Source organism: Anabrus simplex, chromosome 7, assembly GCF_040414725.1.
Source record: "Anabrus simplex isolate iqAnaSimp1 chromosome 7, ASM4041472v1, whole genome shotgun sequence".
Taxonomy (NCBI): domain Eukaryota; kingdom Metazoa; phylum Arthropoda; class Insecta; order Orthoptera; family Tettigoniidae; genus Anabrus; species Anabrus simplex.
The window spans coordinates 118,085,984-118,104,650 of NC_090271.1; the positions used below are offsets into that span (position 1 = coordinate 118,085,984).

General features: G+C 42.8%; 1 protein-coding gene across 1 annotated transcript in view; it reads left to right on the plus strand.

Moving 5' to 3' along the window:
- Window positions 1-18,667, plus strand: part of LOC136876954 (outer dynein arm-docking complex subunit 4) — a 244,289-nt gene that overhangs the window by 120,412 nt on the left and 105,210 nt on the right. The window contains exon 2 of the mRNA XM_067150723.2: window positions 3,069-3,207. Within this exon, the coding sequence (XP_067006824.1) occupies window positions 3,073-3,207 (135 nt within the window). The 5' untranslated portion in view covers window positions 3,069-3,072. The remainder of the gene's footprint in view (window positions 1-3,068; window positions 3,208-18,667) is intronic.

The window sequence follows — 18,667 nt, forward strand, 5'->3', positions numbered from 1 at the left end:
ACGGGAGATTGCCATCATAGCCTTAAGGGGTTCACTGATAATTCTAAGAAATCACTGTTACAATTAGGTTACCTTCAACATTTATAAAGTACAGTATATCTATTTATCTTCTAAAAATAAATGTAAAAGTATACTTTGTCGCAAAGCAGCCTCTGCATGAGAGGAGGTATTTCATAAAATAAAATAAGAAGTAGAACGGAGATAAATCAGGTTATTGCCATTCAATGCAGCACGTCCCATGCCCCCTATTGCATATGTGACATAGGTGACACACTGATACAGCTGATAGACTGTCAGGAGGAGGGTAACAAAGTAGCCTCCAGTCGTCCACAGAATACAGCAAGCGCAAGTTATGGTGAAAGGTTGCTGAAATACTTTAACTTTAATTATTATTTAGCGAAATAAGGCCTAAATTCGAGAATGGAATGCTATTACGGATGGTAAAGTCAAGGTCTGTGCACTGACTGACAAAAACGTTAAGCACCTAGGAGTGGTTGAAAGTGAATGAAACTGCATATGCTGAAAGACCATGTGCCTTTATTGACCTGCTTACAATATGGGATGAAAGAGACAAAGCCGTTGGCAGTTACAGGTGGAATGTTGGCGCCAGGTCAGTGGAGTGTCGCACCCCACTGGCCGCAATGGTGTCAAACAGCCATTGGATCCTATCCTGAGGCAAGTTCGTCCACAGTTGTTGCAGCTGTCCCTCCAGATCCCGCAGTTTGGTACTGGAACGGAGACCCCTTCCAATGTCATCCCACACGTGTTCACTGAGGGAGAGGTCCGGGGATTTTGCTGGCCACGGGAGGACCTCAACATGCTCTAGGCAGTCTGTGCTGTGTGTGGAAGTGCGTTATCTTGATGGAACACTGTCCCAGGGTAGGACGTGCGGTCGCAGAATGTCTGTGACGTATCGCTCTGCCGTCAAAGTCTGTCGAAGCACTATTAGACGTGACCTGACCGCATATTCTATGGCTCCCCACACCATGATACCAGGGATTACGCCTGTGTGTCTTTCCACAATATGGTCAGGATCTGCCCTCGACGCCGCCAAACCCGCATATGATGGTCATCGGAGGTTATGGAGAAGTGGGACTCATCACTGAACATAATGCGATACCAGTCGTCCTCTGTCCATGCCTCCCGGGCAAGGCACCACTCCAAACGCAGGCGTGTCAATGGTGTCAATGGAAACTGACGCATGGTTGGTAGGACCCCAATCCGGCGGATGCGAGTCGTCGAGACACTATTTGGGAACTCGTACGATGTTGTAGAGTTCATTACATGTTCGTGGATGGCGAGTCCGAAGTTACGGGATCCTGCAAGGGTTGGCACACCATATGACGGTCCTCCCTCGGGGTAGTGTTTCGTGGTCGACCTGAACCTGCACGACGTGATTGGCTGCCCTCATGTATCCACTGAGTCCAACATCGAGCCACTGTGACATCTGAATGTCCCGCATGCCTGGCAATTGCACGATACGACCAACCACTCTCATGAAGTCCCACAATGCGGCCTCTGTCAAATGCTGCCAGTTGGTGGATAGGCTGCCTAACGCGTCTTCGAATCATCGCGGGTGCTTCGTACCTTACGTAGTCCTCTCTGCACGTCTTGCTTAACTGTCTGACTGACGGCAGTTGACTTGTAACACTTACGGACAACAGGACGGTACATCACGAATGAACTCTGGTGGGCGTTCTACACAGTACAGATCCTCGTAAATCTAATCATTTACTCACACATCAATGGTATGCATGTATACCGAAATGGGATAATATTGGACCATTTCTTCTGGGTGCTGAACTTTTTTGTCAGGCAGTGTAGAAGAGTAATGCCTGTTGCTCACTGTAAAATTTTCTGTCAAATTTATTGTACAATAATTTAATTTTATAAAATTTATGTTGCTCACGGTTAAATTCAAAGTTTACAAAACCTTTGATAAAACTTTTCATAAAATAGGACATGTTCTATTCCGTAAAATTAATTTTACGAAACGAACCAATCAGCGAAGCTGACATCACGATGATGCTGGCGCTACGTCGTGAGAAGATTGTGAAGCTCGATAGTAAACAAACACTTCTTTGTAAAATGGCAGGACTCGCGTGGACTAAGGAAGCTGTTAGTGTTTTACTGGACGAATACCAGAAATATCCATATTTATACGAGGTTAAAACGCCACTTTACCACAATAGAAATGCAAGAAGAGAGGCAGAAAACACAATCGCCGAATTCCTATATGAATGTTGTTCTTCTAACCCCAACTAATTTTCGACCAAGGACAGCAATCCTCTACCTTCTTCTCTTCCTTTGATCCAATCCCGAGTCCAGCATTTCCTGGCATTTCTTTTCTTCCTTTTTACCACCGTACAATATATAATTGCAGCTAAAGCAGCAAGTTTTGCTTTGTTTGTTGGAGCCATACTCTCAAACACACTGATTCTTGGTTTATAAGTTTATCGATAGATGGCAGCACATGTACATCTTAGTTCAGAAGTGAGTTCATAGATGGTCATCCCGATGTTTCCACGGATTTTATAAAATAATTTTACCGTGAGCAACACAACTTGTTTTCACCAAATTTTTATAAAATTAATTGTACAACAAATTTTACGAAACATTTTACCGTGAGCAATAGGCATAAGGTAGTCTTCTGTCAAGCATGCCCCAGGTAAGTTAGTAGCCACAACTGACCTGAAAACTGCACTGCAATATCGTAGCACGCTTGGTGAAATATACTTAAGTCTTTAATTTTTATTTCAGGTCAAATTTGAGCAGAAATCCAATCTTGAGCAGCATAAATCTGCAGCTGTGCATATTGCTAATGTTGCTAGGAGAAATAAGTTCAGCAGCAACAGTTATTTCTTCTACAATTGGCAATCCTGAAGATAACTTGAACTTTCACCTTTGCCAGGTGTTCATGTCTGCAAACGTCTCATGTAAAGTGCTAACCAACCCGACTATGAAAATATTTTTAGAAGACATTAGTGACTTCACTCACCATATAAAAACTTTAAAAGCCTATTTTAACCACACAAGAATGTCTTCAAAGTTCTCTTTTCGTTTTTCAGGGCCATGGCCTCAAAAGGCCGCGACAAGAAAAATGGAAAGAAGAAAAATACTGGGCCGGGAGGAAAGCTCCATTGTGATGAAGCTGCAGGTCACGTCAAAGTCGGCAACTATACTAAAGCTCTCCAAGGCTACAATTTGGTGAGTAGTAACCATGATTTACTTTGGAACTCTCTCATCAAACTGTGGTATTATATCTCTGCTAATAAATGGAAGTCAAAATTTAGTGATGTGTGAATATACTCGTAGACACAAAAAAAAAAAAAACACGGAGCTCGTTGCGTCTCTACACGGCAGATCTTTTTTCTTTTAGTGGTTTAATGTCCCACTAACACATGGAAGGTAATCGGTGACGCGACGATAGGAAACGGTTTGGTCTGGGAAGGAAGCGGCCGTGGACTGAGTTAAGGTACAGTCCCAGTATTTGTTCGATGTGAAAATGGAAAACAACGGAAAACCATCTTCAGGGCTGCCAAGAGTGGGATTCGAACCCGCCATCTCCCGAATGCAAGCTCTCAGCTACGCGACTCCAACCGCATGGCCAACTCGCTCGCTCAACATGGCTGTAGGTGTTTGTGCGCGACAACGTATATGTGCGGTTTAATTATCGTATTTCCGAGGGCATGTTCCGCTCGCTTGATGCGAGTCTCTTTGGCCTCCATGGGCAACCTGCGCGTCTGTCTGTCTGATGAGGTAGGGAGAGAGTGAAACGCGATCTCGTTAGTTGTTTTTTTTTTACGTCGCACCGACACAGATAGGTCTTTCGGTGACGATGGGAGAGGAAAGGGCTAGGAGTGGAAGGAAGCGGCCGTGGCCTTAATTAAGGTACAGCTCCAGCATTTGCCTGGTGTGAAAATGGGAAACCACGGAAAACCATTTTCAGGGCTGCCGACAGTGGGGTTCGAACCTACTATCTCCCGAATACTGGATACTGGCCGCACTTAAGCGACTGCAGCTATCGAGCTCGGTACGCGATCTCGAACATAGCCTACTCCAGTGGAATAGCACCAAGGATTAACATCGCTATTTGACGGACGAATCATATGCGTCATATGCCCTCACTCCGTACAAACACTGCGGAGAGGTTTGGAATTGAATCTAGTGATTATAAATTGTATACTACTACCTCTCCCAACCTGTCGGCCGACATTCTGATGGTGAAATTTTTTCATCCAATGGAACTCGAACTAGCTAAACATGGTCGTGACCTTATAGAATTGACGCCGGCGTCTCCGAAAACCGTAAGATTAGTTACTGGGACCTAAAGCAAATAACATTATTATAGAATTGACGCGTTAACGATAATTGGCACGAGGCGGGCTTCTGTGGGCGGTGAGATAAATAAGAGACTTTGTGTATAGTATTGCTTGTGCAGCTTTTTGTTTTTTTCTTTTATTCGTCTGCTAAAATCAACGCTGGCTTGGCTTCTTAATTGCTTTATTGGTAGACTCCAGTATGTTTGGCTGTACGCATAGTTCTACCTTGTTTATTTCGTTCTCCCGTTCCTGCATATCGTTTCTTTTATGCGGAGATGTCAATAATGTGTCTTGAGACGCGTCTGTTGACTTCTTCCTTAGTTTTATATTTAATTCTCTCAGTTGTGTTAATATCACTTGCCACTTATTACATTTGCGTTGATTTTGCTTGATGTTTAGTGGCAGTCTCGTCACGAGGCAAGAGGTCTAACGATAACTCAATCGCCGCATCCCCGTTGTGCTGCGGCGTTGATTTTTTTTATTATTTTTTTTTATTGTGACTGCTGACTTTTATATGGTATCCGGATTATCCTCTTGGTATTGGATTCATGTAGCATCGTCGATGCATATAGCAGAGTTCCTTTCATGTTGTTAATACCATCAATTTTTTTCTCACTGAACCCTAGATTTTTTTGGCTTATGACCAACCTGGAAGAAAATGTTCCTTGACTATAGAGTCACTATGTGTGTTCGTTACTTTCCTTAGTTATTATGTTAGTTTGTCTGTGCACAAATATATGCAAGAATAGCTCCGATCAGACGGGTCATTACTTATTTATTGGGGAATAATTTACTGGCTTGTCGCCTTACAACACGAATGGCTAATTCTATAGCCGAAGCATGCACTCCGTATGATTCCACAGCTGTTGACGCCTGTGCTTCCGTAAGTCGAAGACCTAAGTTCTGCCCTTATTTCCCTTACTCAATTGCAACAGTAATCCAGTAGAGCATCTATTATCCGAATGCCGATCAACCAAAACATCGGTTAACCGTCCGGCTCCATGGCTAAATGGTTAGCGTGCTGGCCTTTGGCACAGGGGTCCCGGATTCGATTCCGGACAGGGTCGGGAAATTTAACCATCCTTGGTTAATTTGGCGGGCACGGGGGCTGGGTGCATGTGTCGTCTTCATCATCATTTCATTCTCATCACGACGCGCAGGTTGCCTACGGGAGTCAAGTCAAAAGACCTGCATCTGGCGAGCCGAAGTTGTCCTCGGACACTCCCGGCACTAAAAGCCAAACGCTATTTCATTTCATCGGTTAACCGAAAGCGTTGCTCCATGTAGAAGTTCCGCTAGTTGTGCCATTCGCAAAGTCGACTAAACATAAAAGCGTTGTTATCAGTGTTTCCTATAAATTAAAGATAATAGAGCAGTTGAAGAATGGTACTAGTGGAAGAAGCTTAGCTCTGGATATGGAGTTAGAAATGCAACAATATCGGACATTGGAAAGAACAATGATGTCATTATAAAATTCGCGCGTGTACTTGACAGTGAAAATGGAAGCTTGCCATCCAGTGAAGGAGTGGTCAGAACAAGAAAAATATGTGATGCGGCAAAAAATCGAGTCTCAGCTCAGAAGCAAAATAAAGTTTCGGACTTATTTTCCTAAGCTATAGGCATACTTCATTGTATTACTTTATGTAATGTTATTTAAGACGTCTGATACAAAATACATACAGTTTTGTGTTCACCATCAATTGTTCTGTAAATGATCGATTATCCAAAAATCATTTATCCGAACACCCCAGTTCTGAGGAGTTTCAGATCACCGATGCTATACTGTAGTATATCGGGCAAAAGAAAATAGCTATACAATGATACGCACGTCATGGATCGAAGTTTACATTCAGAAGTCAATATGAAGAAAATTAAGAAATGCTACCTATTTTGCCACATGTAACTTTGTACTAGAGGGTCGCAGTGCAACAGTTGTGGTACCAACATGTCTGACTCAGAGACAGCTTTCCAACGTTAACCCACGTGGGTGGTGTGGGGGAGAGGGGTCGAATTGATATATCGAAGGTTTTTAACCAGCAAATGAAATGCTCATTTTGGTTATGAAGTCACTTTATGTGTTTTTATTTTAAGTTTATTAGTTATCATATTTGTAAGACTGTTTATGCACAAATGGACACCACAATTGCTCCTCTCAGAGGTTCTCGGAGCAGCTGACGTCACTCTGTGAAGGATGCAGTACAAACACCGGCCAACGCAGTGGTACATTTTCATCAAACGTACTGTTTATTCTTGAAAAGCAATTGCCACGGACTCGAGAAAACATTTCGTGACGCTCGCATTCCCAATATAAGTCGCTGAATTATAAAAAGATACGGTGTCAAAATGGGAAAGACACGAACTTCATAATGAGGCATTTACAGTATGTGCACTCTAGAAACTTAAAACTTGGTACCAGAGAACCTTATACTCCAGAGATTCCTAGAAAAGCAGAAAATTCTCATAACTCTCCCCGTCCGAGCCGAGCTAGGTGGTTTCAATTTTTTAATCAGTTTCAATCAATCACTACTGATCTCCATTTAGGACGGTCGCCCAGGTGACAAATTCCATCTCTGTTGTTTTCCTAGCATTTTCTTAAATGATTGTAAAGAAATTGGAAATTTATTGAACATCTCCCTTGGTAAGTTATTCTAATCCCGAACTCTCCTTCCTATAAACGAATATTTGCCCCAATTTGTCCTCTTGAATTCCAACTTTATCTTTATATTGAGATCTTTCCTACTTTTAAAGACGTCACTCAAACGTATTCGTCTACAAATGTCATTCTACGCCATCTCTCCACTGACAGCTCGTCTCCTTTCTCCGAAGTCTTCCCAGCCCAAACTTTGGAACATATTTGTAACGCTTCTCTTTTGTCCGAAATCACCCAGAGCAAACCGGGCTGTTTTTCTTTAGATTTTTTCCAGTTCTTGAATCAAGTAATCCTGGTGAGGGTCCCATACACTGGAACTATATTCTAGTCGAGGTCTTACCAGATGTGTAGATGTCCTCTCCTTTGCATCCTTACTACAACCTTAAATACCCTCATAATCATGTGCAGAGATTTGTACCCTTTATTTACAATCCCATTTATGTGATTACCCCAATGAAGATCTTTCCTTATATTAACACCTAGGTACTTACAATAATCCCCAAAAGGAACTTTCACCCCATAAACGCAGTAATTAAAACTGAGAGGACTTTTCCTTTTTGCGCAACTGACTACCTTACTTTTAACTCCATTTATCATCAAACCATTGACTACTGCCCATCTCACAATATTATCGAGGTCATTTTGCAGTTGCTCACAATCTTGTAACTTACTTATTACTCTATACGGAATAGCATCATCCGCAAAAAGACTTATCTCTGATTCCACTTCTTTATTCATATCAGTTACATATACTGCATATAAGAAAACATAAAGGTCTAATAATATTGCCTTGAAGAATTCCCCTCTTAATTATTACAGGGTCAGATTCTAATTCTCTGAGATCTATTTTCTAGAAAGGATAAACTTTTTATCGCACCGATTAATTTATTTGTCCCATTAATTTCATATCACCGCAGAGTTCCCAAAATTATTATTCATTTACACACTATTCTCTCATTCTTCACGTCGATTACATTGGGGCATTATAACATTCGAATTCCTCATTTTGTATCTCATCGTAGATTCTTTTGGGCATTCGGCCTTCCCATTACTTCTCATATCGCGTATCCTACTTCCTTTGGCATAGAGTTATCATTATTATTTAATTCCTTTTTTCAACCCTTCATATTTCTCATCGCTCACCGTAAACATTCTGATCACTCTCTCAAGCCCCTGGTACCATAGCACTTCACACTGTTTTCGCACAACAACATAAACACTCCAGACAGACTGCAGTAAAATTAAGAATCAATGGAAATTTGTATACTGTCCTTAACATTTTCTGCAAAAATAAGACAATTTTATATCTATCTCAGCCAGAACTCTTCGCTCCTGATGCTCATGCCTTAATACTAATGTACGTGTCAGCTAGTGATGTATTGTCTAAATGACCGGTGAGCTCCCGGCTGTCTGTCTCCCACGACAACCATATTGAATATTAATACCAACTTCCTGGACATGGTATTCCTCATTCACCACTCGCTACTGTTTCCATCTCGTTGAGGAAAGCTTAAAAATAGTATTATATCCTTGTTTCCCATACTCACTAGCATGTTATTAATTACTAACAACAAAAATACTCCTCACGATTTACTTATCAGCAAGAAAAATTAGGTTTTATGCCGGAAAATTTATCTCTCTTGATTTTACGTTAACATGACAAAAGCAAAATCAAACCCAATATTACGACATGTATTATTTACAGCATTTATATATTAAACAAAAGAAAATCCTACATTATGTCACTCCGGTCATTCTTTATCATGCTAAGAAATAAAATGACATCTGATCTGTTTAGTGATCGTTTTTCCTTCCACGGGTAATCCATGGTGGAGTTCTACTCGATCATCCTCTCGGCGCTGTACACGACAGTATCAGCCTTCGAACCTCGTCTGCGACAGACCATCATGCTGATAGGCCCGTCCAACCGTTACAAATCTTGAAATAATCCAATTGGAATCAGCTCCAGCACTCGTCACACGTTCCCTTTTGGCTACAACAACACACGAACAGCATCCTTAAGGAGGCAGGTCTCTCTAGTCAAGGGCGGCACGCACTAACAGGAATGAGTAGGATGACTCGTAAGACTTGAGAAATCCTTACTGCGAATAGCGGAATTGTCCCTACCGACGCTACTCTACCGACGATTTTTACTGCTCTGAATTTGATACCACTGATTGACTGACATCAGGTCGTAATTTTATGCTAGGCATTGTACATAGCCAACTCCCGCTATTTACTTATTCACATTTTTCTTTCAGGCTACTTAATTATTCACAGAAACTGAGACCTAGGCTCAACTGGCTATTGTTCAAGTTCCTAATACACACTTCACAAGATGCACTCCCGGGTCATAAAGTTTACGATCGCGACGGACAATAACTTCGTCTTTTGTTAGCTGTCGAGAGACTGGCCAGCGTGGGCCGCGACCTCTCTTATATTGTCAACTCGCTGGCCCTTGGGTGGGAGGCTCCTTCATGCTGAATTAAGGAAATCGGCTCCGTTAATAACTAAAGTTCAAGACATTTAAAGAGTCTCTCTTTAACTCGAGCCAAATGCGATCGCAATTCGATCGGTAGTTTTTAAGTAATCAAGCTCCCGCCTTTAATTAGAGCAGTCGAGTTCGTTTGTAGTAGTTTTACGTCGCACCGACACAGATAGGTCTTATGGCGACGATGGGACAGGAAAGGGCTAGGAGTGGGAAGGAAGCGGCCGTGGCCTTAATTAAGGTACAGCTTGGTGTGAAAATGGGAAACCACGGAAAACCATCTTCAGGGCTGCCGACAGTGGGGTTCTGACCTACTATCTCCCGAATACTGGATACTGGCCGCACGGGAGCAATTCTCGGCTTGCGGGATACTCACACGTGTCAGCAATACATTACAGCTGGACATCTGGCGACCTCAATTCGCCCCGTGAATAAAGTATTCCATATTTTCAGAATGGGATACACAGACAATTCAGTTCTATTAATTGATGTGCCCTACCTATTTTTTCCTGTGTCTGGATTAGAATATCACATACGGTAGTTTTGCGCGCAAAAATTCGACGTTGGCACTCATGAAACATGCAGGAAAAACAGGAAGTTCTTCTGTTAGTGTGGAGCCCAGTAAATAGGTCATACCTCTGGGGCTATTAGACTGTTCGTTGCGTCGCGTCTTATTTCTTACTTTGTCTTACGATAGAGAGCTCTTTCCTGGCGGGAGCTGGTTTCAACCCCGACTTTCCGTTGTCTGCCGGGCTATCTTTCGCGGACCGAACTCGATAGCTGCAGTCGCTTAAGTGCGGCCAGTATCCAGTATTCGGGAGATAGTAGGTTCGAATCCCACTGTCGGCAGCCCTGAAGATGGTTTTCCGTGGTTTCCCATTTTCACACCAGGCAAATGCTGGGGCTGTACCTTAATGAAGGCCACGGGCGCCTCCTTCCCAATCCTAGCCCTTTCCTGTCCCATCGTCACCATAAGACATATGTGTCGGCGCGACGTAAAGCCAATAGGAAAAAAAAAATTTCGCGGGTCTAGCTCTGGCTGCATGCTGATCGAGCTCCAGAGATATTCCTTTTGCCCAGCTTTCTGCAAATAACACGACTTCTGAAATGATTTTAATGGGATGGTAAGATGCAGATACTGCGAATGAGTTATACAGGACACTCTACGGTTTCAAAATGTCGTTGTTTTCATAGGTAAATTTTAATACTTCTGTAGTATTATTCACCTCCTCTATTTGGACATTATCCTTGTAACAAACAATATATTTACATACTGCTGACTGAATACTTCTGCCCTTTGAAGATCTCGCGCGCGCGCGCGCGCGCACACACACACACACACACACACTCCTCTTGTTCGTTAATGATTCCTGGAATGTCCTTCTTGGAACCTGTTTCCACCTTCCTGCCTTCCATTTTTCACTAAAATATATATGACTGCCAATTATGCTCGCGATCATCTTATCCTTAGCTGACTTGTTTGTTAGATTCAATTTCCTAGCAAGTTCATTCTACTTCTCCTTACTTCCACAGCCATTTCTATTTCTTTCCAACCTGCACCTCCTTCTTAGTCTCTTCATTTCTCTGTTGTAATATAGTGGTCTTTACCGTTCCTCACTACCTCTAAAGGTACAAACCTGTTTTCAAATTCCTCAACAATTGCTTTAAACCTATTCCAGAGTATGTTTACATTTGTATTTACTTTTTTCCCTATCATAGTTCATTTTTTTTAAACCTTCATGCCTGTTTTATCAGCCATATGGTACTTCCTAATAGTCCTACTTTTAAGGCATTCCTTTCTATCAAATTTATTTTTAACTACAACAGAAACAGCTTCGTGTTCACTAGTACCATCTACGAGGGCTGATCAACAAAGACTGAGACTGAGTTTTTCCTGTAGCTTCCGTGATACTTTCCTATCTGTAACATACATATTTGAAAAGAGCGGGTTTTATGTATACTGTCCGTAGGCGGCAGCACTTTCGTATCGGTACGTTGCTAGTAATGCTCTATTTTGTAGACGCTACGTGCATTTCACATACCAGACAATGGAGGTGACGCGAGAGGAGCAGTACAGCGCAATCAAATTCCGTTTTTGTTTAAACCATCCAGCCGCTGAAACATATGAAAAGCTGAAGTGTCATTATGATCCTGAAGGATAACATGCCACCACAGTGTGGAAATCACCAAAAAAGGCAAACGTTGTTCCATCTGCAGGAAAAGTCATGGTGATCAGTGATAGCATTTTTTGACTGTAATGGAATGATTTACCGGCATGCAGTTCCCCTCACACGACCGTTACTACACGTCAGTATTGGCTACACTGAGGAAACACATTGCAAAGAAACGACCAGAGCTTTCTCGGACTAGGTGGTGACTTCATCTTGACAATGCAGTTTCTGTCTCGATTCAATGCTACCTGTGTACCGCATCCACTTTATAGCCCAGATCTTGCACCCTATGCTTTTTATTCCCATCACTAAAGGCATAGCTTAGGGGCATTCGATTTGAGAACTCGGAAGCAGTGCTCAATGAAAGTGAGGCGATTCTCAAGGACCTGACAAAGAATGGTCTGCAGCATGTGTTCAAGGACTACCAGAGACGCTATAAAAAGTGCACTGAAGTAGGAGGGGACTACTTTTAAAAAGATCATGTAAACACTGAAATGGAGTAATAAATATCTGTGAAAAATCAGTCTCAATCTTTGTTGATCAGCCTTCGTATTACTTCGGTTTTTCTATAGAGCTCATCTGGTTTTACCAGCACCACGTCAAGAATATTCTTCCCTCTAGTTGGTTCGATCACTTTCTGAATCAGCTGCCTTGCCGTATTAATGTATTTGCCATTTGTTAGTCATGCTTCCTGTAATTCACATTACCTTCCCACTGGTCATTTGGTAAACTGAGATCACCCTTGACAATCACGTTCTTTTCTGTATCGTTTTCCACATAGCAGATTACCTTGTCAAATAATTCCGATTCAGCGTCAGCGCTATCCTTTCCCGGTCTGTACACTCCAAAGGACATAAAGTATCCCATTGAGCCTTACACCTAGAGTATCATGCTTGTCAACTTTTTCGTAGTTTACAAATTCTTCTTCAACCAGAATGAATACTCCGCCTCTTGTCCACCAGAATGAATACTCCGCCTCTTGGTCTTCAGAAGCAATTGAGCACAACTCTGTAAACCTAGATTTAATCATGCAGTGGGAAAAAATATCAATGCTTTTTGCTGTTCACTCTACATTGGCCAGTACTCTTCTGTCCCAGTCGAGATCGGAAAAGAAGATGGTGGTGGTGCTTATCGTTTTAAGAGGAAGTACAAGTAGGTAACCATCCTCTCTGAACAAATTAGGGTGGAGAGGGGGATTTGAAGTAAAATATAATAATTAATTAAGCGAGGGAATTTGAAAATAAAATAAAATTTAGAGAAAAGTATTTTATTAAGATGAAACGGACACGAACACATCAAAAGGGAATATAAGTCCCAGAGTATCAGAACACTTGAAATGAATACGCGCTTGATTAATCCACTCTCACACTTAAATCGAATGACAATATCAGCAGTGTTATAATAATTGGCTGGTACGAGTTCGAATGTCCCCTGCAGGCAGAGGTTCCGTCTTAGGCCAGTGAGATCGGCGCACTCTGAGGATGTGGGTCATGATGAATTCGACACCACAGGAACACACAGGAGTAAGAGTGCGTAGATATTCCATGACCTATCCTCAGTCTACACAAAACTACAGCCTCTCACTGCGAAGGTCGGTAAGAGGACCGCCACACGGCAGTTGTCTTTTTCATTACTCTGAGCTTGTTAAGAATTCGAATAGCTAGTCACTCCACTTCCCAGAACACCAAGATGGTTCGACGTAGCTGAGAAGAAATATCTTTAACAGGTACGTTCATTGGTCTAGGTGATTAAAGTACCGTTCTTTTGCATCTTGATCCGCGAGTTCGTTCCCCATAATCTTGTGCCAGCAACGCACAACCTGGCTAGAAAATCATGAATTTGCTGCACCATTGGTTATTGCGAGAATGATATATCTATACACTAAGCTGGATCAGTATGCACGAGAATGGCCTCTTTCGTCAATCAGCGCAGAGCTTTTAAGATGGCGAAGAATTCCGCAGTATATACATGCTATACTCATGTTCGTGGAAAACAGAACACGTTTTGAAAGACTAGAGATATGAAGTTCATATTCACAGGACATGTTCATTAGTGTGTTCTGTAGAAACGATTAGCATTGCAGTCACCTACTGTAGGTTCAGCATGTGTCATGTTGCCTAGTACGCACCCGGTCCTCCATGGGCACTGATAACTTGTACCATGCTTGATGGCGTCAACGCGTATAAGGCGCGAATGGCGTCCTGGGGTATAGCCATCCATGCTGCATTCACCTGGTTCCACACTTAATCTTTTGTGGTTGGCATTGGGTCACAGCGCCGCACCCGTCGTGTCACCATATCCCACACATTTTCGATTGGCGACAAGTCCGGTGATCGGGTGGACCAGGGCAACAGTTTGACATCATGCGACAACAAGAAGGCACATGTTCGTGCAGCAACATGTGGTCGCGCATTGTGATGAAATATGGCATCTTAGATGTCGTGCAGAAAGGGTATGGCTACGGGTCGCTGGATGTCATTCACGTAGGTCAAACTGGTCGCAGTGCCCTGGACACGCACCAACTGTGATTTGTGGTTGTACCCAATAGCACCCCGCGCCGTAAGGCCTTGAGCTGGCACTGTATGTCTTGTGTGAATGCAGTCGATGCGATCCCTCTCACCCTATCAGCGGCGAACCAAAAAGCGGCCATCATTTTCAAACAAACAGAACCTGGATTCGTCCCAAAACACTTTATGCTGCCATTCCTGTCCCCAGTGACGTCATTTCATACACCACTGCAGTCTAGCATGTTTATGCATAATAGTCAAAGGTAGGCGGAGAAGTGCACGACGCGCCGGTAACCCAGACCGTAATAAACGGCGACGGACTGTCACTGCTGATAGTGTACGATGTGTTACACTGTTCCACTGTTGCAGCAGAGTCGAGGAGGACGCAGATCTGTCCTGCATTGCCATTCGGATGAGGTGTCATCTTCTCTGGGGGTGGTCTTAGTGGTGCGACCAGACCCATCTCATCGTGTTCTACACACACCCGTTGCACTGCCGACACGCTTCGTCCCACACGAGCAGCAATTTCCCGAATGGATGCATCACGTTCTCTCATGCCAATAATGCGCCGTCTTTCAAACTCACTCATTTGACAGTACGGTTCTTACATACGTCTGAGCTTGCATCCGGGAGATAGTAGGTTCGAATCCAACTATCGGCAGCCCTGAAAATGGTTTTCCGTGGTTTCCCATTTTCACACCAGGCAAATGCTGGGGCTGTACCTTAATTAAGGCCACGGCCGCTTCCTTCCTACTCCTAAGCCTTTCCTATCCCATCGTCGCCATAAGACCTATCTGTGTCGGTGCGACGTAAAGCCCCTAGCAAAAAAAAACATACGTCTGCGAGGCATCCTGCATGTCGGCTCAAGTCACACTGGTCCATTACCCTCCGTTTATAGCGACAAAGAGAGCTGCAGGCACATTTTTTCAGTCGGTGGTCGTGCGCCGAGATATCGATGTGGACCTTGAACCTGAGGGTGGACATGGTTGAAATGCTAATCATTTCTTCAGAACATATTAATACACATGTCCTGTGAATATGAAATTCCTATCTTTAGTTTTTCGACGTGTTCTGGTTTTTATGAACATGTGTGTACATACACTAGTAAGTGAGATATTGGTGCTGACATTATCAGAGATGAAAGAGCATCCAACATTTTCTCCTATCTACTTCTTACTATCGTGCGTGAAGATATGCCACGTCCAGATACTGGTGACCGAAGTCCTGGATAAACATCCGATGAACAGACAATCAACGAAGTAGATTCAACCGTACATCGCGAGGTAACGTTTTAGGGATCTGCTCAAGACAACTACTGATAGGCACATCCAACAGATGTTTTCGAAATATCGGTCTATGCAGTGGTACATTTACATGAAGCTTATTGGATATTCTTGAAAAGTAATTGCAACGTGACGCTTGCATACCGAATATGAGTGGCTGAGTTAAAAAACACTATGATGTCGAAATGGCAAAGATATTAACATATTAATGAGTAGAGCCCGGATTTTTATGCAGTGACAGGTTAGATTGCAAACAAATTTGGTTAGCAGGGAGTGTCGGCCACCCGCTCTTCGATAATGTAGCAAGAGTAACATCAATCATAGGGGTTCTGATGGACCATACCCCTAATGTTTAGGCAAGCCACATAGCATAATCGCTGTGAAGGCAGGCTATACTTGCTACTCGCTTCAGTAAATTTGCATTCTAACCTATTAATGCATAAAAATCCGGGCTCTGTTAATGAGGCACTTCTATGCATTCTAGAAACCTAGAACTTCGTACCAGATAACCTTATTCTCCCGAGATTCCTAGAAAAGCAGACAATTCTCAGAACTTACCGCGTGGGAGCCGAGCTAAGTGGTTTGAATTTGGTCCTCAGAAGCAAATGAGCAGAAATAAATAATCTCACAGTGGGAAAGAATCTCACTGCTTTCTGCTGAAACTGAGGTGGTGAATCTACACAGAACACTATTTCTAAGCCGACAATGAGATTAGAATCATTGATTTATGCGTTAATATACATTGGCTATTATTCTTCTATCCGCAAGTGGAGGAGGTGATTCTGGATTTGTGAGTAGATGGAGAGAAGGCGGAGAGAAATAGGAACTTAAAGGTACATTATGTAAAGAGCTTACAACTGAAGATTCAATTGGTCATAGGAATTGTTCATGTTAATCAGAAAGCAGGATAAATGGTAGCTTAACAAAGAGCTATCAGCAATACAAAGGAATTACAAAATTTATGGATTATTTAGGCCCGAAACAAAAAGTTAATATCCTCCGCTGAACAGAGTGTTTCAAAAATACACGGCAATTTCAGGGCTGGGTTCCTCAAATATAGAAAAGGAAAAAAGTCTATGTAAATCTGGGTCCGGAAAAGCGTACATTTCGAGATATCAGACTCTGTCGTGGATTAGAACGTCAAGTGTTGCGAGTTACCTCGCATGAACTCCTATCATTACCTTTCAAGAAATGTTCAAAATGCCCACTTTCTGCCATACTACAGGCGTGTGCTCCACGTCGCATGGAGTTACGAACACATTCAATTATATCCGGTGATGTACGTACTATTTGCAAGGACCTTACAACTCTGCGGTGAAGTGTTGCTTCATCCTCCACAACAGTCGCGCACACCGAAGACTTTGTTTAAACCCACACAAAGAAGTCCAACGGATTTAGATCAGGTGATCGTAGAGGCCAAGAATGTATGCATTTCCGGACCTATGTTCATATATACTTTTTCCTTCTTTATATGTGAGGAATCCAACCCCGAAATAATTATGCCTGTATTTTTAAACACCCCGTATGCTTACAAATAAAGTCTCTGTTTTCATAAGCCGACATAGACATTCCACTCTGCTTCTCTATACAAAGTCTAACAGTAAGGTACGTCCAAATTTTTAGGACACATATGTTACATGGACGGAAACGCTTTATTTCCATGTTAGAACTCATTTTTACAACGTCCGGCTCCATTAGCTAAATAGTTAGCGTACTGGCCTTTGGTCACAGGGGTCCCGGATTCGATTCCCGGCAGGGTCGGAAATTTTAACCATCATTGGTTAATTTCGCTGGCACAGGGGCTGGGTCATGTGTCGTCTTCATCATCATTTAATCCTCATCACGACGCGCAGGTCGCCTCCGGGTGTCAGATCAAAAGACCTTCATCTGGCGAGCCGAACATGTCCTCGGACACTCTCGGCACTAAAAGCCACACGCAATTTCAGTTTCATTTCTACAACTGTACACAGTACTTTAATCATGGGAAAAACACAGGGACAGAACGTACCAACGTACCGTATGAAACTCGCCCTTCCATGAAATGTTTAAAATGCCCTCTGTTAACACTGATACATGAATGAACCCGCCAACAACGAGCCAGGATTCAATGCGACAGCGGATACTCAAACGCTGAGCTGGAATGGCCTGAGATTAACCAAATTTTAGCTGCCATCTCAACTGTATAACATGGAACTACAAAGAGTTGAAGAAAACATGGCTAGGTATCACTCAGCTTGTCGAGGTAAGGGTAAAAATTGTATTTATTTTATAACATGTTCAACCGTGTAGTTTGAAGTTACTGCTACTAACTGTGTAGTAAAACTTGGTGGTATCTGCTGTATATAATAGTAATATCAAATTGTGTTATATGATACCAAACCGCAACCTATTAAATTGAGCATTGTTCTCATTAAAATGTTGGATTTTCCGGGTTCGATTCCCGTCCAGGTGAGGGATTTTGACCTGGACCTGAGGGCTGGTTCGAAGTCCACTCAGCCTATGTGATTAGAATTGAGGAGCTGTCTGACGGTGAGATAGCGGCCCCGGTCTAGAAAGCCAAGAATTGCGGCCGAGAGGATTCGTCGTGCTGACCACACGACACCTCGTAATCTGCAGGCCTTCGGGCTGAGCAGCGGTCGCTTGGTAGGTGAAGGCCCTTCAACGGCTGCAGTGCCATGGGGTGTGGTTTGATTTGGTAGAACATTATAATAATAAAACTGTATTGAAATATGTATCCATGCAGTGCACAAAAATTCGAGTAATTCCGGTGAAACCTTTTATGTAGGGAGGCTTAGCACAAGCACAGTAGTTTGTTCTGTTGATGGTCTTGCTGAATGAGGTGTGTCATTGGTGATTGGGGGATTCTTGGCACACCCTATAAAGATAAAATGTGAGGGGTTCTCTACAGGCAAGGTTTACAAAATTAGAAGCCTCGTAGAATGATACGAGCCTGAGAGGCTATTGAACTACTGAGAGGTACCTAGTGGGTAATTCCAGACAGCCGCGTGTAGTTAAATGGTGCAATCAACAGAAAGAGCAATGGAAGTCATTTATGTAATAACCAAACATTGGATGGTAATAGATGAGGAAGAACGATTCTATAAGTCAAACTCATCTAAATGCTTATTTAAATACGGTGGTCTCAAATCCTGGGCTGGAATCTTTACTACACCAACAGTTAAACGCAAGTCTTACGAATTAGATGCCGGAAATATCCCCCCCTCTGTCATCACATCCTTGGTATAA